Below are 27,521 nucleotides of genomic sequence, written 5' to 3'. Positions count from 1 at the left end.
TATTTTGAACTCTGTCTCTGGTAGGTTACTTGCCTCCCTTTTGTTTAATTCTTTTTCTAGAGTTTTCTCCTGTTCTTTCATTTGGGACCCATTTCTTTGTTTCCTCATTTTGGCTGCCTCTCTGTTTGTTTCTATGTATGAGGTAGATCTGCTATGTCTCCCAGTCTTGGCCAGGTGGCCTTATGTAGTAGGTGTTCTGTGGGGCCCAGTGGCACATTCTTCCTGGGCACCTGCTTCAGGTGCTCCAGGAGTGTCCCTTGTGTGGGTTATATGTGCCCTCCTGTTACAGTTGAGCCTTGATTGCTGTTGATATAGTGGGTAGGGTTGATTTGTAGGCTGACTGGCTGTGGGTTTGGCCACATTCACAGCTTACAGGCTGCTGTGCAGGGGCTTACCCCAGTGAGTGAGATTTGCCCCAGCAGGCTTTGGTGCTTATTGAGACCACCTTTGGGTATGCCTCTTGTGGGGCTAATGGACACTGCTTTGTTGTAGTCTGGACCCAACCTCCCAGTATGATCTGGGGCCTCTTGTGAGGGGCTCTGGTGCAGGCCCAGGTTACCCACTGCCTGTGACCAGTCGGGGACTACCCAGTTAGAGCTACAAAGTGATCCATGGTTGCTTTCTGCCTGTGCTAATTCTGGAGGAACATGCAGAGGCCATGCTGGGAACTGAAGATGTTTGTCACCAGTACTGGGCCTAGAGGAGATCTGCAAAATGCCAGGACATCCTAAGTCCTTGTGCCACCTGGCAGCTCCTTTAAGTTTCAGCCACTGATAAAGCCTCTGTTGTACGCAGGTTGGGTGATGCAGAGTCTCAGGGAGTCACTAGAGTGGGAAGATTTGTGGTCACCAGGTTAATGTAAATTCTGGTTTGGTGCCAGTGCCGAGCTTGGAGCTACTCAGCACAAGTCTCAGAGTACACTAAGGCCAGTTGCCACCCAACTGCGATCTGTGGGACTGTGATAGTTTTCCAAGAAAGAGCGAATGTGGGCAGGGTTGGCTGCTCTTGGAGAAAGTGCCTCCTGGTGATGGGGAGTTGGGTAGGGCTGGATCCCAGTGAGTCAGCAGGGTGGAGTAGCTGTGGAACTCAGCAGACCAATCAGATTCAGATGTGGCCGTAAGTGTAGGGGGAGGGCTCAACAAAGGAAAAATGATGCCAGCCTTCTGGCTGCGTAGGAGAAGGACCCCTCACAGGCAAAATCCCGACTGTTTTCCAGCACTTCATCCCAAAGCCACACAACTCAGTCTGCCCCCCGTTTCCCATATGTCTTTGATCCCCCCAAGTTATTGTCCCTATGCTGGAGCCCAAGGTGAGTGCCTGAGAGTGAGAGCGTCTGTTCACAGGCCCTTTAAGAGGACGCCTGGGTTTCCTGCTGCCACCTGGATGGTTAGAAATCCCACTGTTTTTAACAGCCAGATATTGTGGGGGCTCCTCTTCCTGGCACCAGTACGCTGAGCTGGGAAAGCCAGTGTGGGTCTGGGGTCTCTCACTCCTCTGGGGGCAATCCCTGCAGCCAAGATATCCCTCCCAATTTTCATCCACCACACACAGGCATTTGGGACCAGCCATTTCGTGTCTTCCCCCCTCCTACCAGTCACGATGTAGCTTCTTCTTCATATTCTTAGTTATAAAACTCTGTTCGGCCAGCCAGACTTCAGATGGTTCTCTAGGTTGATTTTTCTGTAGTTTAGTTGTAATTTTAATTTATCCATCGAAGGAAGCAGGCACCGTGTTTAGCTACTCTGCCATCTTGAATTTCCATCTGGGAGTTGCAGTTTGTCTGTTGGAATATTAGTGGAACAATAACTAATGAACGATTCAGTTGAATTTATTAAGCATTGATTGAGTGCTAAGCATGAGCCATATATTGTACAGAGCCAGGAAAGAACCAGACAGGAAGGTTGAGATACTATTCTGGCCCTGGAAGAGCCTGTAGTCGAGAAAGTCATCACTTCTATTTCACAACCAGACACCGGTACAATTGCCTTATAAATAAAAAGTACTAGTTGATGAATTTTAGCCTATCCTCAATAAAAACAAGCAAACAAGCAGTTTTTATTTTCAAACATTCTTGAGGATTGACTCTCAATGTAGAGTGTAGACTCCATGATCTTAAAGGTCTTTTCAGCCATGGTTTTTTCATCTTGCCCCATGAACATCTTCTAGAGAAGTGGTTCTCAAACTCTTATGGAATCACATACCCCCTTGAGAATCTGTTGAAAAGTTATGAACACTATCCCCATGGGGAAAAAAATGAAAGTATTTACCCAAAAACAATTATTGTTAAAACAAGACTACCCTGAATTCTTCTAGAGGAGGTCCATAGACTTCACGTTAGGACCTCTTAATGGATTTTCAGTACATGAGAATATAGATATTGCTTACTCTGAAATTATATACATTGAAGAAAGAAAAAAAATCCTCTTTGGGACTTAATTTAGAACCATGACTAAGGTTTGCTATACATCTAATGCAATGCATTATTGATTTTGTTCTGTCAGCCTTACTTTACAAGTGGCCCCAAGCAACACAACTTCACAGATACATGTACATAATCATATGCACATATTTTAAAAATAATAATTATATTGTTTGGTGTAGCCACATAAAGTCACGGAACTATGTTGTTGTAACTGAGATTCTCTGGTAGAGGGATTTTGGGGGAGTTCTTTCTGATTAGGGCTGTCTTATATATTTATGCTCAGAGATTTCATGAGCTATTTCTGATACTTAGACTTTAATCATGCTTAATGAACTGAACTAAACATAGTTCTTGTTCTGTTTTGGTAACCTTGTGGATTTTCTTAATGTTCAGCTTCGGATGACGACACCGTTCTTGAAATGCTAATACCCAAAATGCTCATTTAAGAGAGGACCACAAAAGTTAGATTGCATTTCAGAGAAGTGCAGTCAGTATTTACAGGCCTTTCTAGAAGAGCAAGGCTGTGAGAAGAATGATATTAGGTGGAAAATATTGGCTTCTACCTTTGGTGAACACACAAATTTAAACATATAGGTTGCACAAAATTTGGATAAACTGAGGTGGAATCCAACATTTCTTGCATGAATGCCTGTATAATGTGGCGATAGCTGTGAGAAAAGAGGAGCCAGGCATCTAAGACCCGACACAATGAAAATGCAGTGAATCAGAATGCCTCACAGATCATAGCGGAATCCGAATTTCCAGCAAGGAAAATCTTTTCATGGTGAATTAAGTGGTGGATGAAGAAAAATGGTGATGAAAAAAGGTAGGCACAGATCACAAACGCTGGGCTCAGGGCTCACTGCCGAAGATTTAAGAACCTTAGCTAAAGCTATGCAGAATAGAATGTGGAAAATTGAATTTACTAAACAATTAAGCATTGAATTAATCTACATCCTGCACAGTAGAAAAGTGGGGGAGGGAGCAGAGCAGAGCTGAATACATCAGCGGAGCTCATTAAAAGATAGTGAATATATCAGGTCTGTTGTAGCATAAAGGAGGACAGTCTCCTGTACAGCTTGGAATAATTCTTTGGTTCTAAGTCACCTTTCTAGAGTCCTAGTCTTAATCAGATGAACAAACATGCTTCAGATGAGGTTAGTCTGTTGCTCTGTATGTTAGCTTGTTGTCGCTAGCTTTTCTGTTAATTACAAGTCAAATCACTAGTCAACAATAGTAGTGAGGGACCACATAAATAAAATGAGAGTGCCCAGGAGATGTCACTCGCAGGATCTCCTGCATCCTGAAACTCCCACGGGTTCCTGCAACCTCCCACATGCCTTGCCGGTCTTTTGTTCAATTACAGTTAATGCAATAGTTTGCCATTTTCTCCTTCTAATTATATTTTCAAGTGGGATTTGTAGCACATAGAAAAACATCCTTTTACATGTCGAGGCACCGGGGTTTTGTGCCTGGCATTGTCTGTCCCCTGGGTGCTGTACCATTCTTTCTGCAGAGCTCTGAATAAACAAGTCCCCCTTTTAGAGCTGCAGTTGTACAAACTGAAAATTTATGCATTAACTGTTTGCATTCTGAGCATGTGTTCCAGATTACGTCTTACAGCATTCTTCTGGTATGCTGCAGAATGCGTGTTTGTCAAAAGCACTTCTTTCACAGTTCACATATCTTTCCATCACAGCATCAGCAGATCAATTAGCACTGTTTTTGAGAATATGCATAACGGTTGAGTCAAACATACAAATGGCGTATCTTTTTGTGACTTTATTTCATTTTTCAGGCTGAGTTAATCTTCTGGTCAAGATTACAGAGTAGGTGGTAGCAGGCAAGCATCCTGTTCAGGAACAGTGAATCTTTTCCTTTGATTCTTGTACAGCATGCCTCTTAGGTGGGATCTTTACTTGTCTCCCCCTGGCTGACGGAAACATTTTGATCTCTGCAGCCCTTCTTATCTTCTCTGGGATGGGAAAATACTTTTCAAGAAATAAGCAAAGAGCACTTTGACTTTGCTAGGCATATTTGAACTGTTGGGAGGGTCAGTAAACTTTACAACTTATGACACAGTCATGAACCATTGACGTCCTATGACTGAAATGATGTAGACATATTTTACATACAAGATCATCCTGCTTTCCCACTAATCTTCTTGAAGACAAATACCACTTCCTAGCCAAGAACCAGCTTTGTATTATATTTTGCATCATTCCTACTGTGCAGATGACCAATGACTCATAAGGCTGTTTTTGAAAGCTAGCACTAAAAGCTAATTAAAATCTTTTCTGGTGATAAAGGGAGATTTGGGAGAAGCATCGCCATGATTGTTTTCCCCAAGAATTTAATTTACAGCCAATTTTTCCTATCTGAATGTTACTTTCAAATGCACCCAGTGATAAGAAGCAACATCTGTTTTGCGTTCAATAGTACAAGACGGCTCGGCATGGGGCTCAGTGTACACAGTCCATGTGAATCTATTGTTATTCTCATTTCTTTTTTGTCCGTGTGCCTGGTCCGTTTGCCATGTACCATCCGGCAAACAGCTGACACATCCTAGCTATTATGGACCCTGGCCTAATTGTGAGGTCTTAAAAGCTCTGCCATATTTGTCTTCTAGGATGAATCAGAGGCCTCTGTAAACTGCAATGTTAGAGACCACCACTTTCACTTTGCATTTTCAGAGGAACACGCTCTTGTGCCAGAGGGTTTGTTGATGTTAAGAATATAGTCAGAATCAAGTGGCAGCATTTCCCCCCCTTCTTGGCCTGGAATGTTTTTGTTTTCCTTGGTAATAAAGCATGCCATTATTTACAGAATAATTATTTGTACATATTATTTCAGCTTCGAAGCAGAAATTGGCAAATTTTAAATGTGCCAGGGTAGCTCTGAGCTGGTACCATCTGTGAAAGGGGGCCGGAAAGATGGCATGATTATCCATCGAAGCCTTCCATTGCTTTGTCATGATGCGATGAGATCCTACCGGACCAGTGTTAAGAGACCACTCTATTTGGGTTTCTGATTTGTGTCTCCACAGCCCTCTTGGAACAGAGATCACGATGACACAGCATCAACACGTTCAGGAGGAACCCCGGGCCCTTCCAGTGGTGGCCACACATCACACAGTGGGGACAACAGCAGTGAGCAAGGTAGGAGAGGTGTTCTCATTATCCTCTTTCGCTATTTGTTTCATTTTTAAGGGTTGAAAAATCAGAGTTGTCTAGTTAGTGACTTTATACAGTTTTTCCTAGAACATAGACCCCATGTAATATGAGAATCAGCTCATCTTATTTTATCCCCTGACCTTTTCTTCTCCTGTGCCATTCCAACTGCCTGCCACCTCCATAAAATGGGGTCAGTAAATTGACCGAGGGCAAGATCAGAGAAGTACATTAGCAGTTGGAATGTGCATAAATAGTATGCTGCTCGGGCCCTGCTATACAAATAAAAGGTATTATTATTACTTGCCCTTTAAAGCTTCTCAAGAGCTCATGAAGAAACACCCACTAGGATTCCAAGTTAACGATGTCTTAAGATGCTTGGAAGGAAGTGGGCCTTTCAGAAATTCATGTTGGGTGTCCCTCTCCACTGGGTTGAAGCCATTTTCCTGAATTTACTTACCTGAATCTCTTAAGTGCTTGACTTCATTTCAAAGTCAGACGAAAGGGAGTTGGAAAGAAACGGAAAGAAACCAAATCAATTTGATTTGTGCTGTCCTTTGCAATGCACATACCTGTGTGTGTATTTGGGTGTCCATGGATCTACATGTCTGACTAAAACTAGTGGGAAATAAAGTTGAAACATGAAGTGAATCTTCAGCAAAAAGGTGATTGAGAATTCAGATGATTTGCACTGCTTTGGATGAGACCCACAGTAGTGGATTTTGTGTTCAATTAATGCCACCAAAGTTTAAGAGAATATTCTCTATCTGAATATAAAAAGATGGCTTTATTGAAGTTGACTCTAAGCCCATGGTAGGTACATACTTTAAAATCTGGCTTGATGATCATGTTTCATTGGAGTGCTGTTAGACAACAAAAGAATTTTGTTTTCTAACTGAAATGGGCTCTACCAATTAGAATTGCAGTCTACAATGAATTTAACATGATTAATTTGAAAACTAAAACAGGAAAGTTAATTTTTTTTTTTTAGGCACATGTGTGCTAGTTGGACTGGGAGTAACTTCTATACGTGGAATTTTAAGCATTTGAGACATTTTATTGTTCAAAGAAAAGTTGCTGACTTCATCACAACTATAAGTCTAGTAAAAAATGGAGCCCGGCATAGTAAACTGGTTCAGAGCTGAGGCGGAAAGAGGTAACCTCTGACCTCTGACTTTTACCGGAAAATGATATGCAGCATAAATCCACGGGGCCTTTTTTCTTTCAGGTGTGTGTGTATATATGTTATGGTGTCGCTGCTCAGGGCACTCTAGTTACGGTGATGTCAGCACTTTCAATAGAAAGCCCTGCTTTCAGAATTCAACTTGTACCATGAGTTTTCAAAAAGGTGTCAATGGAATCTCAATTCTTTTTCCTGTATTCCACAATTGCTACCTGGGGTCATAGCCTAGTGTTTTGTTTCTTCCTTTCTTTTTCTTTTTCATTTCTGGCTTTTCAAAAAATATATCATCCATGAACAGGCAGGCAGTTTGGCTGCTACGGTGAAGGCTTGGGAACTGCACTTGCACTTGAATTTAAAGTTCTAACATGTAAGTTTTCTTCAACCTAATCTGATAAAAGGATTTTCAAAGGGCAAATGCCCCAGCCCAGTTTTTCCCCTCTGACATGTCATAACAAGGAATTAGGAAGTGTGCATGTTTCTCTTTCCTTCAACAAGGGCTCTCCAAAGGCCAATTTAATAATGAATTTGATTGTGAACGAAGAGCCATAGATCCTTGACAGTACTAGACTTTTCCACTTACATTGTTTCTCTTTATATTTTTTCATAAAAGACCACCACCTAGGTTTTCTTTCCGTTGTACTTTTTAAAGCATTTTTCACTTTTTAAAGCATTCATTGGAATGATCTCAGTTGAATCTTTCTAAAACAGTCCTGCCTGGCAGATAAAACTGCTCTAGCCCCCTTTGACAGGTGAGGGAAATAAAGTGTGGATGATTTGAAGGATTTGATGAGTTCCCGGTGTAGTGTCAGACCTAAAATTTCGGTGTCCCGATCATTTATCCAAGATTCTTGTCATCGTGCCCTCTTTCCCCGGCTCTCCACCAAAGAACTAAAGTCAGTTGCTTCCACCGTAATCAGATAGAAACTTAGACACTTTCTGTCCTGATTTCTCCCTTCCTCTCCTCCACCAGCTGATAACGTGGATGGTAGGAGTCACAACTTCAGTTTCACCTGTGCTTCCCTGTGGGGTCTCTTTGGCAGTGAGATTGATTCCTTGCTCCATGCAGAGTGATGCCTAAAAGTGTTGCTGCAACGACTGATGTACATTTCTGTGCCGACCATGACCCTTCTAAAGCTTTTTCTCATCCCCAGGACCTGTGGAGCTGGGTCTTTGTGCAGTCTTCTGATGAGCTGTGCACAGTGGCTTCTACATGTTTCCCCTGTCTGCCTTTTCTGGCAGACATGGATGTGTAAGCCGTGCCAGCGTTTGGCCCGTAGTGCATGTCCTAAATAGTTATTTACACAGTTTGAGTCCATTTTAGTCAACTGGGTAAATAACAGCCCTCTTCAAAAGATTTATAAATCCATAAATATGTCTTTATACATACCCAATAGACAGAAATAACTCAGTCTGTCAAGAACATATCCAAAGAGGTGTTTCCCCCACAGACAGGGGCAATACATATTTTAAAACTTTCTCGACTGTATTATTTGTACTGCGTTTCTTTTTTCCTCATTCCTTTTCAATTTTCACCATTTCATTATGGCACCTGTGGTACCAAAAAAAAAAAAGAAAAAAAAGAAAGAAAGAAAGAAAGAACGAAATCCCCCAGGTTTGGCCCTCTGTTAAATAACCTTATCAGCTGCACAACGGAGGCATATAACAGGCTATATATCTCAACCGAGTCCTGTTCTTTCGGACTTTGAAAGTAAATCAAATAAAATAAGTCATCCAGGAAATCTGTAATGTTCTGACAGATTTCAAAATACAGTAACAATTCCTAGTTAGAGTTTCAGCAATTTGAGGGGCTTTGAGTACCTGATAATTTGCCAGAGTAGCAGCTGTTGTGACCAATGGAAGAGTTTTAGTAAAATTCTTACCTAAGCATAAGAATGAAAATACAAAATTCAATCTTGGGCATTCTGAAGAGAGTATATGTCAGGTAGGTAATTAATAAAGTAACAAAAATATTCTTTTTATTCAGGGATTTAATGTTTATTCCTGATTTACATATTAAATCTTTCCCCTAATTCAAATTATTTATCATGCAACTCTTCCTTATGACATCTGCTTTTATTTAATATTAACACCTGTGACCCCTTGCAGGAAATTGATTCTTTAATAGTGAAGTTCCTTTAAATTGGCATTGAAAAGGAAGGCCTAACAAATGTATTTGGTTGAGGGATCTGCTGCTGTTGCTATGACATTGATTTTGTCTACTCTTTAACTTCCTCAAAGCACTTCCAAAGATATGAGATTGAGTCCGTATTTTGTCCCTGTCAATTATTTGCTATTTCCCCTTTCAGAAGAGAAAAAAGTACAGCTCCGAAATACTGGAGAGTGAGTAACTATCAGAGTTTGCCTTAGGATCTTAGTCTCTTGGCTTTGTAACTTCTTTAGAATGGGGTGCTTTCAGGACCCCCAAGCTGAGTCTCAGAAGCTGAGGTACACATCGGCAAATGTGTATGTGACTCTCGTGTGTCTTTTTTGTTCTACTGTGTGCAACTGCCCTACTGACCATAATTGGGGTCTACTCTAGGAAGCGTGTGAACACCAAGCAAAATAACGTGCCTTCCGTGGAGGGCAGATATTGAACAACTCACAAGTAGCTGTAGCTATGACTGACCACATTTTGAGTTTGGGCACTTCTCCCTTTTTGGTTCAAAGTCAAGAGAGATTAATTTATGATCGTAATAAAATAACATAATAAGGGCTGACAGTGTATTTCCATTCTTCACTTTGCAGAGGAAGTCATGGAGTTTCGGGAAGGCTAGGAGACTTGCCCAAAGTCACATACTGTTTGGTGGTAGGTAGAGTTAGGACTTGAACCCATACAGCCTGACTTCAGAGCCCACGCTCCTAGTTGGGAGTATCTTATATGATAAAGTGCTTTGTGGGGCTCGGAAGGGACAAACTGATCCTTTGACAGACATTCTTTCTGTTATCAATTCGTTGACTCCTTCCCCGGTGTCTGCACTGGGCCTGGTGCTGTGCTCTGTCATGGTGACAAAGCATGGAATAAGCCAGAGTAAGTGTGAGCCTCCAGTGGGGGTGATCCTTTGCTGGCCAGTGAGAGTCTAGTTCTGTGCACTAAGTCGAACGGTGATTGAGATATTTACAGAGGAGCAAGATGACTGATATGATGAATGTGTATTATGTATTAAGAGCCTATCCCATTTCACTCATTCAAAGATTTATTGAGACAGGAACATAGAAAACAAGTAAGGACATTTTTCTTGCAGAATATTTTCCACTTGAAGCTCATCTCTTTTCTTTCTTTTGTAAGGATAAATAAAAAGTCTTATTTCTGCATTGAAATTTGATGTGAAACATTTCAACCCTAAAGGACTTTAATGGTCCCTAGGACCTCTGAAATCCACTTATGAACTTCTTTCGGGGGCAGGACTCAGATCAACAATAGTATCTTTGCTCCCACTTAAAAAAAAAAAAAAGAAAGCAAGCAAAAACAGCATGTTTCTTTAAAGAGGGACAATTGAAAAGCACTGCTACTTCTTTATAATAATGTATCAATAGTTGCAATGCCTCCCACTGCCCCATCCCCCTTCCACACCAGCTTTTGTATGAGTTCAGGCAACCTATAGGCAGAAGGCAATTCCATTTATTACTGAAGGGACTCTCAAGGCCGTTGTTTCAGACCTGTGAAGCCAGCAGGCAGAGCTGGATGGGAGGGGGTGGGGAGCACGGAGAGAGGGAGGTGGGGAAGGGCCACATAATGTTCCAGATGACTAAGCAACGATTTATATACCAGCTCGCCTTTTTACATGAAGAAGAAAAGTAATAACAGCCCAAACCTGGGCATTTGAAACAGTCAGCTGTCTGATGAATAACGGGATAGGTGGGAAGGAGAGCTCTGATTGGACGTCTTAATGAGCACATTTCGCACGGAGTTTGGGCCGCAGTTCCCCTTGACCTTTGCCCTTTATTGACCAAACTGACACTTCATTTTTCACATACTTCCAATTACGGCTTAGCTTAAGTGTTGCCCTCCCTCCTTTATTTCTTTCCTATGGACAAGTTGAGAGTGGTTGAGGCCACAGAAGATATTTTAATTTGAAAAACTACCTTAGCAGCTCAGGTTTGGGGTGTAATCTATAATCTGCAGTTTTTCAGATGAAAACAAAGTGAATACTGCTTGTTTAGAAACAGTTTTCTTTCTTTCTTTTTAAAAAATCCCAACTGATTTTAGAAGCAAAATGTTTATAATAACCTAAGAACCCTGAAAATAAAGAAAACATGTTTTAAAAATAGTTTTTTTTTTTCATGTCACTTGTCTGCTGGTCAGAGTGAGTTGAATGAGCTACTTTTATTTACATTTACTTCTTAATCCTTGTACTTCTCAAAGAACTTCTTATAATTCAGTGGCACTGTAATGCATTTAAAGTGGAGAGAAAGGAAAAGTAAAATATAATTGTGACCGTAGGCCTCAGCCCTTAGACCATTGCCGCCCCGTATGTTACTTTGGTTACACTTAGTGTCGGACTGCAAATTAAAGTGTGGCGTGTGCATATGCGGTGGCAGGCAGAATAGGAAAATGATTTCCTGATGGGAAAAGTCAGGTGTAAAAAAGAAAGTGGAAGTTATTATGTTCCACAAATCCCGGTTATCAAAAGGTCCACATTATTAACTTATCAAACATGTTGAATTAGATGTATGGACAGAGAATCGTTTTCCCAAGCACACCCCATACTAGATTCACCATTCCTTTTGATTGACTCATCAAATGTGAATAACCATTTTCTGTTCTCCATTTGCTTGACTTTTAGCACCATGAAAGCAGGTCATCTTAACGAAAAATAACTTCACGTAAAAGTAGTAACTGTATATTTAGTTGGCCATAACTGTTTTCACAGAAAGTACATCTTCTGACTTTTAGGCAGTATCACTAATAAACTTGGGATCATTACTTTTACCTTAAACAATTAAAAAATGCGTTTGAAATTATTTATTCCCAAATAGATTTCCCTCGAACACACAAGTGTTTGTCTCCAAAGTGGATGAAGTGTTGCCTACTTTATTATGTAGCCCTCTGGCATATCCATGGCATACTTTTACTATAATATGGTAATAAAAGAATATGTAAAAGGCAGACAAAGGTTCTGCCTTTTTCTGTAAGGTGACCTCTGTTACCAAGTAACTGCTTTACTTATGAGCTTATTAAAAACTCAAAAAATGAGCTTTTCATACTTCACAGGCATTGATGTGAAAATGAGCTGTCCTGTGAGTAGTTTTCTTGATCATTTTTAGAACAATTGATTAGCCAAAGAGCTACTGTCATTAGTTGACATTGACTGATAGCAATTTGTCACAAGCTCTGAAGGTCAGCTAGACAGTTGGAGTTTCAGCATGCCTTTGACTGACCTTTACTGATTCCATCCTCCTGTGATTGGGTTTGAAAAGGTCTGACCCTCAATTGGAAAAGACAGGGCATTCATCAACAGGGTCATTTCTTATTTTTCTGTTGATTGCTCATTTTTATTTATGTGTGAATTCATGGTCTGGATATCTTACCAAATACTGTACTCTAATTTTTGAAACTCAAAAGGTGTGACACTGGTTCAGCATGGCCTTAAAAGCACAGTTCTGTTTTCCTGTTGGTTTGCAGTGTTACACTGGACTCGGTATGTGGTGTAGACTTTGCAGCTGACATTTGCCATTGTCACCTGTGCAGATGCTGGGGTTTTGTCGTATGTGATGGAGTAGAGTTTTGTTGGTGGTTTTGCTGTGGTTGTTTGTTTCTTAAGAAATACCAACGCTGGTGTGACTTGCAGAACTTCTCGAATCATACACCAATTCTCTGACTTTCATGGAAGTAATTACATTGGTTTCCCAAGAATCATGCGATAGTTTTAACCAAACAAACAAACAAACAAAAAGTGGTAAAGAATTATATGAATAATGATGTTATGTCAATTCATCATTTAGCTCTGCATTCGTAAGATATGAAAACTTTTAAAAAAGGTATCTTCTTTACAGTTTTACTCAGTCTGCTGTAAATTAGAGAAGGCTCCCCTGTCTGTACCAGCCTTAGTCTTTCAGTGAGAGTAGAATATGTTTTCTATTGTACTGGACCCTGAAGTTACTGGTTCCTAATGCTCAGTCCTTTCTTTCTAAAACCGTGAGGTATTTTCCCCAAATGCATCACACATAGAAGAATATATTCTATACTCATGTTAAGAGCATGCATTTTATTGCCTTATGTAAATAATGAAAATGGTGCTCTGAGCTTTAGAATCACAGATCTTAACGTGTAATTACTTCAGTTTCTAAATAAAGCCTTTCTTTTCTCTTATTCTCTCTCGCCTTCCCCTCTTCTCTCGATTCTGCATGGGCTTTTAAACTATAAGCAATAACTTGTTTTTCAGGTCAGTTCTCCTAGACATTCCAGGGCCACCACACACAGCCTGGCACAGCTCAAATGCATTTCAGTTTCTACCCAAGGAGAGAATACATTGTCCCAGGTGGTGCATTCTTCACACAGTGTCATTCTCAGCAAGGCCAAAGTGAGGAAGTTAATTTTAGGGAAGCATCCATTTCACATAGCCCGAGTAGGTAAAAAGAGTCCAGAATTGTAATCGCTTCTGCAAATGGGCCCGAAATATTGTCATGGGTTGTACTTAAGAGGGGAAATGTAAATTTATATGTTCTGGACAAGTGATCAAAAATGGATTAAGCACTTAGCTGTGGCAGGTGCTCTGTGTGAGGCTATAAAACGAAGAGGTCATAGTAGCTGCCCTCAGGAAGTTTGTGTGTGCTACCGAGAACGCCAAGCATATGTAAGTGAAATATTGACTAAATACTGGATATTTTTAGGGAGCTGTGAGTGTATTGCACGACACACCAAAGTCCTAGATATGGTGAACTCTGTGGTCAGGGACATTGAGAAAAAGACAAGGTGAGAAGGTATTTGGTCCAACTTAAGGAGGGACACCTCTACCTTCCTCCTCCGACTGTCGTAGAGGCTCTGCATCTCTGGGGCCCTGTGAGGCCAACTTTGATCCGTACCCACCGTGGGACACTTGGTTCAGCCCTCCCAGGGCCTCTGCAGTCTGCCCCTGGGCCATTATTGCTTTCTCCACCATCAGTCACCTGGCTCCTGACTCGTACTGATCCTCTTCAGGTTACCTTAACATTTTGTGGGTGGTGGCGAATCCCTTTGGCAACCTGGTAAAGTCAATAAATGTCTGGTCAGAGTAATATTTTTATTAATGCATAAAATAAAATACATAGAACTACCCAAGAAAGTAATTATATTGAAATATGCTTATCAAAATACTTAAAAAAAAAACCAAGTGGCCATCTACTAATATGAATTAAATAACAGGGTGTAGCAGTAATTCTGTCGTCTACACTATTTTGAAATAGTTTTGACTAAAAATGACGTTTTAAGGTGTTTGTTACAACCGCATTGCGATAAGTAAATATGATTTCCATTGGTGACAAAGTCACAGGTCCTGCTAATAGTTCTGTGGTTTGTTATTAATCTGGATACACACTTGAAAGAAATGCTAATTCCAATTAGACGGTAGTGAGAAGAAAATGTAAATTTTTCCCTTTCCACGTACATGGATCTTCTGAATTCTAAGCATGGACCCTTTTGGGTGGGGGAGGGTCTGTGTAGCCCAGGTTAAAAACTTACAAGCTTAATTTAAGTGTCATCTGCAGGAAGTATTCTGTGAACCCGCAGAATGAAGGAAGTGAGCCTCTTCTGTGTTGTCATGGTATCCCGTGTCTTATCCTTTCTCACATATTGAAATGAGGCATTCATGCATTAGCCTTCCCAGGACGCTCCGGGGAAGGCACTAGTCTACATCTTTAAATCTCCTGTGCCCAACATAGTTATGGGCACATGGCCATTGATGGATAATTATTTATTAAAGAGGATCAGGAACTCTCATGCTTTCAAACTGTGATTGCACTACATTCCCTCAGGACTGGTTTCTTCTGGATGCCAGATGGCTAATCTCACATGGCGATCTTTGTCGAAATGTAAATAGATACTGAGGTCTCACCTGTCCTAACTCCCTGAGATGCATTTGAACAGGGGGACTCAAGGAAAGATTCAGTGGGTAACCCTTTTCAGAAGTTGGTGGTAGATGGGTTTAGGGATGTACCTTAAATCATGCCACCCACATAATTGCCTGTTCTGCCTACCCCTACTCTTGGGTACCATCCTCTGGCCCTGAATGAGCTTCCAGTAAAGGATGGATGGGGACTGGCAGTAGCATTTTAGTATCTTATGAGGGACGTTAGGGTAGGGGGAAAGAATGACTTCTGAGACAAGACCCTGTGGCAGGAGTAACAGTGCCACCCTGAGAGGACGCTTTTATGTTCTATGCCGTTCCCAGCAGCAGACATGATTCCATCCCCTGGGATGTGATATTTAGCTCTGCTCCTGAATTTATCTCGTTCTCCCATGAATGCTAGCACTAATTAAGGATAGTGGTAGAGGTTTTGGCTGTTGGCCTAGCAAAAACTAACCCAAACAGTAAATTTATGCCAAGCGTTTTCCTTAAAAAGGGGTAGGCGTCGTCTACCTCTTACATTGATTGGTCCCAGAAGTGTAGTTGGTAAGTTGGGTTTTGCTCAAGTGTCTGGCTTTGTGGATTAGTTCAGTCTTGCAGATAATTTTCCATAATTACTTAACCTAAAAGCATTCTGTTTGATTAGTACAATTAGCTTTGGCTTTCCCCCATTTACCAATAGCAACCCATATGCATTCCCTCCTAGACATAGATCATCTTATTTCCTAACAAGGAATGAAAGAAGTAGAATTCCCTTTTATATATGTCCATAGCAGGAGAAAAAGAAAACACGACCTGTACCTGGAAAATCTTAAATTTTCTTCAAAATCATATATTTTTATGAAAGGGGGAATTGAAGAGTGAATGCAGAAAATATCAAAGTTGCCAGTAGGCTGGTTGCTAGATAATTAGCATTAGACCAGTGCTGTCTCTTTAAAAATTTCATTTGTTGTAGTTTGAATCTTTCATTGAGTTCCCCAATTACAATGCACCTATGATAGCAGGACAGGGAGCTCCTTGAGACCCTTTTCTACTTTGATACCTCAGGCAAAAAGGATATCTCTTAATTTAAAAATGTGTTTTCATATTCTCCGCTTCACGCTAAGAGAGGAAATTAACAAAGTTTATAGTATCCAGTAAGATAAAAATAAGTAGACGAAGAAGTTATAATGAAAGGGAAATAAAAAAGGGGCCAATCTTAAGAGTAGTACAAAACAATACAAGTATGAATTATAAGATCACGCACAGATGTACCGTTGTTGGAAGTAGGCAATAATTTGGCTCTGAGCTTCCTGGCTGCCAAAATAAAGAGTGAAATATAATTAGTTACAAGATTTACTGCACCCATGGAGGCTATTCAGAAGAATCCCTTCGACTGGTAAGAAGACCTAGAGAAAGTCTCCCGCATGTCCTCGCACAGGGATCAGTGAGATGGCACAGACTGACATCGCCAACATCCTCTGTAGGGCTCCTTTTGCGTTCCCCTTAGCTCCTAGCACAGTGCTGCAAGGATAAGTGCCTAATAAATATGTGATTGACTGATTTAACGAGGTGCCTGGATTCATATTCAGCCCATTGTTATTTAACCCCTTATATATATGAGCTAGTCTTTATTTCCGTGGTTGAAACAGATGACTGCTTGCCCTAATATGAGCTAAGATACTGATTATTTGGTGATGCCATGGGCCCTTTTCTTACATTTCTGTCTCCTTCTTCTGACCATTTCGTGGTGGGTCAACTTCATCCTTTAGTCTTTTCTCCCTCTATCTGGGGCTGGGGATGTAAGTGAGAATGTTCTTGTCATTCTGGTTATTGTCCCCTGAAACAGGGTTAATGGAGCCACAGAAATTCAGGTACGCGATAGTTAAAACAGGATGTTGAGGGACTGAGCTGGGATGCCAGAATGGTAAGATTCAGGTGGCACAGTCTTTAAAAATGGAAGTTCTGATGGAATATGATTTCAACACATAAATTTGGAGGTGGCTGGCTGTGTGTTATGAGTATTTGGTTTACCACATCCCAGCACCAAAAACATCCCCTTATATGAAAGGAATAAATTTAATGCAAATAAAAGGTATTTCTTGATATTGTGTATTTTGAGCTGATGAAAGGAATACTCCCAAAGGTATTAGAGGTGAAGACAGAAATAGTCCCATTCACTAACTTAATGAGTAGTAACTGAATAACCACTATGGTCCAGCCCAGTGCCAGAACTGAGGTGTCAGAGTGAAAGAGGCCATTCCTGGAACCAAGAAACCAACAGTCCAGCGGAGGGGCAGACAGGTAATATACGGTAGGTTAAGTCTCATGACTGAGTAGGTTCAGTGTAATTTGGAAGTAGAGGAGTGGCACCGAACAGGCAAAGATGAGGCAGTTGCCTTGCATGGCAGGCATTCTTAATCCATCACAACACCCTTTCTCATCAAGTGATTTCAATGGGACTCTGACCTGGGTACTTCTTCACACAGCGCTCTGGGCAACCACTACCTACCCCCCAGAGTGACCCCTCAAAGACATTGACTTCTCTTTCCCAATCTCTCACCTAGCTCCTCTCGGGGGGAGACCATGTTGGAAACTTGGGCAAGACGGAGAAGTAGCAGAGCATGTGAGGAACAAAATTAGTTTGTGTAAAGGTATGAAACCAAGAGAAAGGCTTCATTTATGCCTCCGCATGAGCAAGAACGGGGTTGGGAAGCAAGAGTCTACGGAGATGAGAACAAGAGGTGGCAGGGGTCAGCCCAGGAAGGGTTATATATGTTGTCTTCAGGAGTTAGAGTTTGTTTGAGAGGCAGTGGGGAGTCACTGATAACATTAGAGTTGTGTCAGGGTCAGATCTGCGTGAAGGAGGAATGACTGCGGGGAAGGGCTGGAGTTAGCGCTACGGTTTTACAGAAACGTTGAGGGCATGGAGTAAGGCAGAGGGAAGGGGCTGGAGAGAAGAGGAGGAGACCGGACCAGACTGGGAGACTGAGTGGTCTGTGGAGTGGGGGTTCGGAAGGGTTTAGGATCGTGCAAAGGTTTCAGAATACTGCCACGTAGACCACAGGTCATTTCTGGCATCCTCTCTGTCTTAAGTGTAGCTTCACCTCTCTATGTGTGGGGACAATATAGCCGGTCATTGCTGACTATGGTTTTGCCCCACACCCTGGGTGGGCAGAAGTGGCATTTTCCCACCCCTTCCTGACGGTGGCTCGAAGGAGTCCAGCTACCAGTCTCTCTCTGCCACCTTTCTTTCCCTCGGACAAGGTTCTGGCTCCATGGGGACCAGGAGCTGTGTGGAAAGGAAGAGGCCAGCCACGCTATCATGGGAATTTGGTGACTCATTTCATCAGTTGACTGCTCTGAAAATGAGGTGACTTCCCCCTTTGCGTGACAACTGATTGATGAACATTTCCTGAGTATTTGCAGAGTAGATGTTTTGTTTCACAGACCTTCATGCTCATGGACTTCCAGTACATTCTAACCCTGTACTGGTGCGCTTCAGCCTTTCCACTTCCCAGGCTGTTTTTCTTTTTATGTAGAATCTTCAAATTACCTGCCCAAGACTTTCTAGATCCCAGGACTGGAAATAATAGACTGCTGTGCCTGCTGATACAACTCTGCTTATATTCACTTTTTGCCAGAATGTTGAAGAAAGAAGGATAATTTTTTTTTTATACTGAAATAGTTTTTTTTTTCTGACCCACAACAGTATCAGCTGATACTTAGTATGTCTACACTGAAAGTTGTCTTTAAAAATAGTGCACTTCATTTTGTGTGTCTAGACTTTGTTTTGTTTTTAGTTTTTACTTTCTTTCCCAGGATGTGGGTTTGTGTGTTTTTCAGGCTTGTCCTTTACTCCGATTCCTTGCCTCTTGATAGGCAAGGAGTCAGCATTGGACAACATTAATTGCTCTGCTAAGTAATGGGATGTTAATAAAAGCTACCTAGGGAGAAGTGGAAGCATTACTTTTAGGCTCCAGGAATGTTCCGTGGGTTCATTTTTCATAACAGAAGTGGAGGCAAACGCTTTGCATTATGTGGGTCAGAGGCATCGTCTCAGTAGCCATAGTCCTTAGATTTGATTTTCATATTTCAAATGGAGGCAGTTGGTTGAACGTGTCTTATTTTGCAGCTGGAACAGATTCTATTTTTAATCTGTAAGTCGAATATGGCATGGAGCCATGTGCTGCCGGGATCCAAATGCATAACTCCTGTTGATATCAGTGAGTTTCATGATGGACTGGAAAGAAGTATGCGGCCTTTATTCCAAATATCTATCTGACTCTTTAAAATTAAACATGCTGAACAAATCCTACCACTTTTCAAGTTAAAATGAAGTGTTTTCTAATGTAGCAACCATGCTGGCTTAAAGGAATAATGCAACAGTTCCAAGTAGACACACACACATAACCGTAGAATTGGTTTTCAGGCAGAGAGAGGCAACTGGGCTCAGGAACCTGGGCGGCGTAGTGAGGGACATGGCTGTACTGAGCTACACAAAATTGCCTTTAAGTAGAAAAGATAAGAGGAGAAAGCCTCTTCTTTTTGGATGGTACTCTGCTCATGGGGGTACACACATTATTGTTGGTGAGTAATTCTAGCAAGAGCCCTCCTGGACTTCCTCATTCTTACTATCCCGTGGTGGGAATGGGATGGCAATATTCATTCAGAATCGACTGATGTTTGCATCGATAAATAAATGTACTCAAATCATAATTGTTATAAGAGGATTGTTTGATTATCTGGCAATGGCCTTGTTCTGAGATAGCTTTGGGATCACCTGTTCGTTGGGAACATTTGACAGACCTCATGTTTATTACCCAATTGAATGTCGGTAGCAATTGCAGCCAAAGATAAACAAAAATGCAAGTACTTGTTGACCTTGACTTTTTTCCACAAGAGATTGGACTTGATGGCTGTATTGCTGTTGACCTGATAAGGGTTATAAACAGTAGTTTAAAGAAAATATTTTATTCCCAGAGGAAAATGCCCTGTTTGCTGTGGGAAATGGCAGTAGACAAGTATACCCTTGGTCAGATTTTCTTAATCCACCTTTATTTGAGCTGTGGGAAAAGGATATGGGCGGAAAACTTTTTATGGCTTTAATATGCAATTGCATAGATTGCTATAACTTGTGAACACTGCAGTTAGCAGATTGAATGCAATATTAGGAGAAGCCAATGATGTTTCTATGATTTATGATACAGTAATATGATTTCTTTGGAAACAATCACGTTAATATAATATTGTATTTCAGAGATGCAGATCTTGTGAAAATGCAATAGACTTGTGGTGCCAAAATGCTCTTTCAGATTCTAATTAAGAACATTAATTGTCATTGGTTAGTGTTTCATTAGGGGCAAAGAGAGAGAAAATTGACCTGGTGAATATATTTACATGGAACACTGCAGAAGTACACTGGGGGGTGTGGAAATGATCACGTTCCTTTGGGCACAAAATTTTAAGTTCCAGATTTGAATCAAGAAACTCCGGGTCATTAAGGATTCCCATTTCTTGGGGAGACATAAAGCCTTGGCGACTTGTCCTGTTTGCTCTTAAAAATCCCCCTGTATTTTCCTTTCGAGGAGAGGTGCTTTGGCTCAATGCCACTGGCTTCAACTTTTGCTCTTAAAATGTTGTTTTGATGCATAGTGTAGTGATGGCTGAATTGATTTCTGTGCATAAACGGTGGCCTAGATTCTTGCCCTGTGGAAATCCATGGAATTAAAACTGTAGGTTCCCGGAGTGATAAGAGGTAAGCAAATGATTAGATATGCATGCAGGGAAAAAAATTGAGATGCTCATAGAATGGAAAAAAGGGTCTATATAATTTGCAAGTTTAATGTAAATGCAAGCCACTAATACAACTAATAATTTAATGCTAATATATGAGAGTAAGGAAATGTAATTCTAATCATTTTCTATTTGGCGTGTTCTCAAAGAGTTCTGAGCAAAAATGTACTGGATTGAAATATGTCCCTGGCTACCCAGGATGAAAATCTGGTCTGCTGACAACTGTGGCCCTTATGAAACCTCTGGGACACCAGGGACTCAAATTTCTGTCTAGATAGACATTGCGGGACAATTTGAGATTGCAGAATCTAAGCCAGAATTTCTCGCAGAGAGGTTTAGCACACTGGGCTATGAGATTTATCCAGTCGCTATCCAGGAGGCTCTTCCAACATGCCTTTTTAAGTAGTCACTGCTATTAATTAATTATATAAACTACATTTTCCCCCCTAAAATATTTGACCTTCTATTCTATTTTTCAAAGTACAGATTTCCTCGTGAAGATATCTCAGGCGAGGTTTGGATACTCTTTTTTGAGAGCAGGTTCTCTGAATGAAATTTTAAAATATAAGTAAAGAAAGCCATGCCATATATAACCAATAGGGAATTTTATGCTGTCTTTAAAAGAGCCGTAATAACAGCAGAGTTCCACTCTCCCCAGGCTTCTTTGCTAGGCCCCATTTCTTTCCTTGTGGATTTCTTTGGAGAATAGCTGCTTGCTGACTTTCACTTTCCTATGAAACTTTTTGTGAAGAACAGTGGAAATTTTTGCAATGACAGATGCCATTGCAGATTATTATTGATCTCCATTACTTGGTGAAGGAAATTAGGAAGAGTTTATTTTTGACATGGAGTATACCTTTCTCTGTGACAGAAAGACTATAACCTGGAATCTTTTAAAAACAACAGCAACAACAAAAAACCACACACACACATCCTCAGGATTTCAGGATTACTGGAGAGTCTCTGGTTAATATGTTAGAAATGAGCAGAGGTGAGTCTGCTCCCTGGGATATTCTGGTCCCCTGCAGCAGGAGGGCACCCAGGACTGGCAGCTCAGGCTCCTGTTGGCTGCATGAGGGGGAATGTGGGAGGGGCGCATGCTACATTCTTCCTAGTAGTCACTGAAGGATGTGGCAAGGACGTGAATTGTTTGTGGCTGGCTCTCTATCCTGCTGCTAGGAAAGACTTGTGCGTTTATCTGCATTTTTCTGAGCACCAGTCGCTGTGTAGCCACCTCCTAGGCCACTTTGTGGGAAAGCTTTCTTTACGGTGGATGACGTGGCATTTCTTGTCACTTCCTCAAATTCCTTCCCGCTGCCTATCAGCATTGCCCTGGACTTATCTGGGTTGAGCTTCAGCCAGCCAGAGCTAATCCAGGTTCCTATTTCAGAGGAGCAGAATGACAGCAATGAGGCTGCCATTTCTCAGCTTGTGAGCTGGGGTCCTGGGAGGAAGAAGCCAGGAGAAGAGGGGTTCAAGAGTTGGGGGCCATTAGCTTGATTTTCATTGCCTGATACCCTGAGTCTCCTGTTTATTCCCCTCAGTCTTACTTTTCCATAAGGTTGACCATATAATTTATTTTGATGTAGAGTGGGATGTACGTTTTCCATCTCCCACCTAATGAAAGGGTATCTTTACCTGAGCTTGCTTTCATTCCTTCCACTGAGCTTGGCTCTGACAATTTTGAGCCTCTCAGAGGTACTTATGAATTGGGAAGATTTAGAAGATCAGAGACATGTGGCTCTTTTGTTCTGATCTTCCATTATTTAACAAATATTTATTGAATACCCACTGTGAGCCATGTCCAATGCTGGGTGATGGGGAAAAAAAAATCTCCTAAGAAATAACATATTTTTTTCATGCTTTCAGTTTATGAAATGTGTCCACCCAACTTAGTTTGTGAGCCTTACACCAACAATCTTTTAGCTGGACAGCTGTTTATATCTCCATTTTTAGATGAGAATTGCCCAAATCTGACAGGGTATAAGTGGGAAAACCCCAGTACTTGAATCAGCCAGGTTTTTCAACTTTGACACCTTTCTTTTGTACCAGGTTAAGAAGTAATCTAGTAAATGATATCTTTTTGGTTCATTTATTTCTGAAATGCATTTGCCATTTCTTACTCTCTCATTAGGAAGAGAGAAGAAAGAATAAAATTAAGAAGGAGCTTTAGAAGGAAGTGATCAGGCACTGCTTAGCATTATATTTCTTTTTATTCATTCATTCATTCATTCATTCATTCATTCATTCATTCATTCATTCATTCACAGAATACCTCTTGTACACCAGACACTGTGCTAAATCCCAAGACAAAAAATATAAATGAGACCAATTCCTGCCCTCAGGAAATTTAGAGTTCAGTGTTTGTTGTTCCTTTAGCTTCAGAATTAAGAAATGTCTGGGACAAACATATTTCCTGATGCTGTTCTCTTTAAAAGTTACCTACTGTTTCATTGAATTCAGTTGCCGCTCTTCCTAATCTTCAGACACGAGGGGGTTTCAGTGTATGATTAGGTCTGAAGCCATCTTCCGTTGGTCTCTCCTCACAGAAAAACGGCTTAGGTTTCCCTTCTTTGGGTAGAACAACCTAAACTCACTTATAAAATGGAGGTAATATTAGTACCTACTTACAGGGTTGTTGAGAAGATTAAACAAGTTGATATATAGAACTTAGAACAGTGCCTGGCAGGTACTGCCATTATGTGTATGTTATATAACATACAACATTATGTATATGTTAGCTGCTATCAGCATCGTCATCGTCGTCATCAATTTATGTTTGTTTTTCTCTATGGAAAAAGAGACTGGGTTGTGTTGGTGCTCATTTCTGAGTGTGAATGGTGACATAATAAGGAATTGAGACTATGGTACTATTCCAAAATATGTCTTGACTTTACATGGAGAGTGTTTATCTGCCCTTTTGTGTCAGGACAGAGGGCATTCTAGACTTGGTGGGCCACCGAGATTTCCACTCATACAAGACTCCCTTTTGTTGTCCATCACTCCCAAGTTATAAATCTGTCACTTTTACTTTCAGAGGTGATGATGAGGAAATGAATGATTAAGAAGAGACTTAGACTGCAGAGGATACTTTAGTTACCCCAAGGCCATTGGTCCACTGGTTTCTTTTGAAACAATGGCTAGTGTTATTTCTACACCACGTATTGAGATGTCTGTGAGAAAATAAGGTTTGCAGTGTCAATCAAGGTGATGTGTTGAATGGCATATCTCTTATGGATAGTCAGATTGAGGTAGGGTTCTGTGTTCCTGAGGACCAAGGCCGAATTACCTCACAGAAGCCCCGTCAGGATGGAGAATGTATTTGCCCACTAACAAAGTTTCTTCTCACATCTGTGGTCTCGTCTTGTCACAGTATCTTTGGTCTTTGATGAAGCTATCGGGCAGTTTCAGGCCTTTGAATTTCAGGATGCCATGTTATCAGCAAATTTTAAGATACAGGAAGATAATCCTTGGTATTACAGATAAGTTTTAATAGTACATAGAGCTTGAGGACTAGGTTTATAGCAATTGCAGTTGGTAAAATCTGGTTCAAAGTATCTCTTGCCTATGAATAGTGAGTATGAAATGTTGATGCTGAGAAGCTATAGGGAGTCGAAACTAGATTTACAGCACGTTTTTATTGTTTACAGCAAATCAGCTTTACTCCTTCTTACACCTGCAAAATGACTGCTGGTGTTGCTCTCCCCACCTCACTGTTCATGTCTCTTCTTTCTCTTCTTTATTCGTACAGGGCTGTAACCTAAGCATGATGAGAGCGTAGAGTCTATTTCCTATCTTGACTGTTTTAGCTTTTTCCTATCCACTCTCTCAGGGCATCGTAATGTGTTTGAATTCTTGTATTCGTTGCAAATCCATCCCTTTTCAAGGGAGTAGAGGTAGTTTCCTAACAACCAAACATGATCCAGTTCCTTTTAAAGAGAGGAATTTCTTATATGTGTGGTGACGACTCTGTTCTGTTGTAACACATACGGTGACGGTGTTCAGAGCCCCTCACTCCAAGGTCAAGGATGTTATGTAGAAAGTGAAAAAACACAGGGCAAGACTTGTGGAGCATTGAGATTTTTTCTCCCTACATATTACTTCTTAGCATTTTCTCAACTTTCTATTAGGAATACTTTCATACATAGGGAAAAATAGAATGAATATTATAATAAATGACTAGAAGCCACCATTGCATTTGAACAATAGTTAACATTTGGCCATATTTACTTTTGTCTATATACACTGAGACACATATATATGTGTATATATATATCACTATATATTTCTCTTCAGTGAAAAAGGAATATTTAAGAACCCATACATTTCTGAGGATATAGATAAATCAGTGATGCCCACATTCCCTCATCAAAGCATTGAAACACCGATTTTGGCGTCTTAGAAACAAATGCTGAAACATCAGTAGAATATAGTCGTGAGGGTTAGCTCATGCTGAGCAGTTATTATATCAAATACTTATTTATGTGTACTTCTCAAAGGGAATGTGGAACCAGGAGAGCAGTTTCCAGGCTCTCGGCCTCACGTGGAAAGGTGCTGGCTCGGTTATTAGATGGCCATCAGCTGTAATCAGCGGCCATCCGCTGTGGCTGGGTGGCCATCAGCTGTTACTGGTTAGCCATTAGCCACTAATATAACTGCCATGGCCACGCTAGGGGTGGGTTGGTTGGTTGGTTGGCAGAGAAGCAGATGGCGGATTGCAGCTAGCAAGTGCAGTTAGCAAGCAGATTACATTGCGGGTCGTGTTGATCCTACTTCCTATGTCTCGCTCGGCCGCAAGCGAGACTGGGGTGCAGGAAGACCCCTCATTGGGATACTGGCAGATGTTTGCTTTTGTGTCTCGACCAGCCGCCATTGAGAATATAGTGGCATGACTCCCCTATCCATGGCTCCATTGGTGTTCCTTTTTGGCCTCACCATATCCTGTGTTCTTGTGCGGGGAGCGAGACCAGAGTCCCTGCATTACAGTGAACTTTCAAGTGTCTTTCTGTGAGGCTGTCTGGTGGCCTGGGAAGACCACTGTGGGTGGAGTGCAGGTTCCAGTGCCATCCTCTGTGCTCTGTGTTGGACAACACATGTAACCTCACTGAGATGAAATTTCTTCTGTAAACAAAAGACGTTGTGCTGGATAATTGAAATGTATTCCTTCAGTTCTGAAATCCTGAAATTCTAAGAACCAAGTTGAAACTTTGCATGCAAACCTAGATAGAAAGAAGAACTTTCAATAAACATTTTACATATAAATTGAACTTTGCAGAAGGTTGGTAAACTTCACATAATTTCATGGTCAGTGAGGAGAAGTTCTGAATCTAAGACTTAGCATTGGTAAGAGCAATCAAAAAGTACAGACCATCCCCAGTATCTTGGGTTTTCAGAATATCTGGGTACAAAGTACTGTCATGGATTTGATTTTTTTTACGTAAAGACATAGCTGAAAGGTCAAATGCGTATCAGCTTTTTGATTAGATATGAAATATGTAACTGCTTTATTTGGTTATTACTAAAACTTTCAAGTGAGTTACCTATTAAATATTTGTATTTTGCTTCCACGGCCCCCCCAGTATACTGTATCTATGTGGGGGTGGGGTGGGTCAGGAATGACTGGAATAGATGGGTGAATATGTTATATCCAGTGTACTATTTTGTTAGATCATGTGTGAGGTTGCCTGACGAGATTTAGAGAGGGTTTTCATTTGTTCCCTTTGATAAAATGTGCTTCTGAGAATAATGTGAATAGGTCAAATATACAATGAGCTTTTGAGAAATTATCTTTTCTTCTCCTTCCAAGAAATGATGAAGAATTTTTAAAAATCTGCTTATACACATCAGCTGACAGTATCAGCATTTGTTTGTCATGCTGGCTTTAATCTCTTGATAATAAGCTGACTACATCTGTCCCAGCACACAGGGGTAATAGAAACTTCAGTCTGATATTAGTAAGTGAAATTCCAGCAAAATCCTGTTAGAGTAATGTCCGCCCTAATCAGGGCATTAAAGGTGGGGAGGTGCAGGAGACGGAGGTGTTTCCTATTCCTGATGTAAATAAATATCCTCTGCTGCTTACCTGCCAATCTTGGGTTCCCTAAAGTTAATTCTTCCTAAAGTTTTTTTTGTTTTTAACTATTTGATGAGAAGATTACACTGCTACAGGCCAGCTAAAAGGGATGTATTATTTGAACCTCTGCCATTGTTTTTAAAAGCATTGTTTGTGTTGTAATCCTTTCAAAGAGCTAGCCAGTAGCTGCTTTCCTGTTTAAAGAGTAAGCTCTTTCCATTGGCAGATCACCTTCATTTAATCCTCTGAAAGTGCATACTTAATTCTTAGCAACAATGCATTTTTAGCATCAAGAACTGTATTACCAAGGAAAAACTAAATATGGTAAACAAGTAGAAAAATAAGCCTTAGTTGTCTAAGAAGGTAATTGCATCTTGCTTTCGGAGCCTTATATATATATATCCCACTTGGAATAATTAGCCTCTGTAAACATTTGAACTACTTTGTAGTTGAAACACTATATATTTCAGGAAGCAGATGAAGGAAGGTTTTTTTTTCAGGTTGATTCCTAATGTAGCTGGTTTACTTTTCATCATCGGTGTTACTTTGGGGTTTTATTGCATTAAAATGTATCTGTGATTGTTAATATAAGCCTTCAACCAATTTGCTTAAATATTGGAAGCTGGCAGGATGTGGAACAAGCATGGCATTGTGGAGAATATAGCCCAGGCCCTAGTCAAGTGTAGAATGCTGCAAAAGCATTGTGCTAATTTTAGCTTACAAAGAGGATGAAGATAAACTGCCTACTGCTAGTTTGCCATATGCTATCCTGGTGATAATATTCAAGTGCAAAATATTCCATAGAGAGTCTTATTGTTTCAGTAAGAGAAGCTTGGATAAGAGTTAAGCAAATTTC

At 40.8% G+C, this 27,521-nt stretch overlaps 1 protein-coding gene across 2 annotated transcripts in view; it reads left to right on the top strand.

The window, feature by feature from the left end:
* Window positions 1-27,521, top strand: part of MEIS1 (Meis homeobox 1) — a 133,797-nt gene that overhangs the window by 27,154 nt on the left and 79,122 nt on the right. For both annotated transcript variants that reach the window (XM_033124649.1, XM_033124650.1), the window contains exon 7: window positions 5,469-5,580. In XM_033124649.1, coding sequence (XP_032980540.1) covers window positions 5,469-5,580 — 112 coding nt within the window. The remainder of the gene's footprint in view (window positions 1-5,468; window positions 5,581-27,521) is intronic.

This window comes from Rhinolophus ferrumequinum, chromosome 13 (genome assembly GCF_004115265.2).
Source record: "Rhinolophus ferrumequinum isolate MPI-CBG mRhiFer1 chromosome 13, mRhiFer1_v1.p, whole genome shotgun sequence".
Classification (NCBI taxonomy): Eukaryota; Metazoa; Chordata; class Mammalia; order Chiroptera; family Rhinolophidae; genus Rhinolophus; species Rhinolophus ferrumequinum.
The sequence above is the reverse complement of the archived record's forward strand: the minus strand, read 5'-3'. Positions and strand labels throughout refer to the sequence as shown.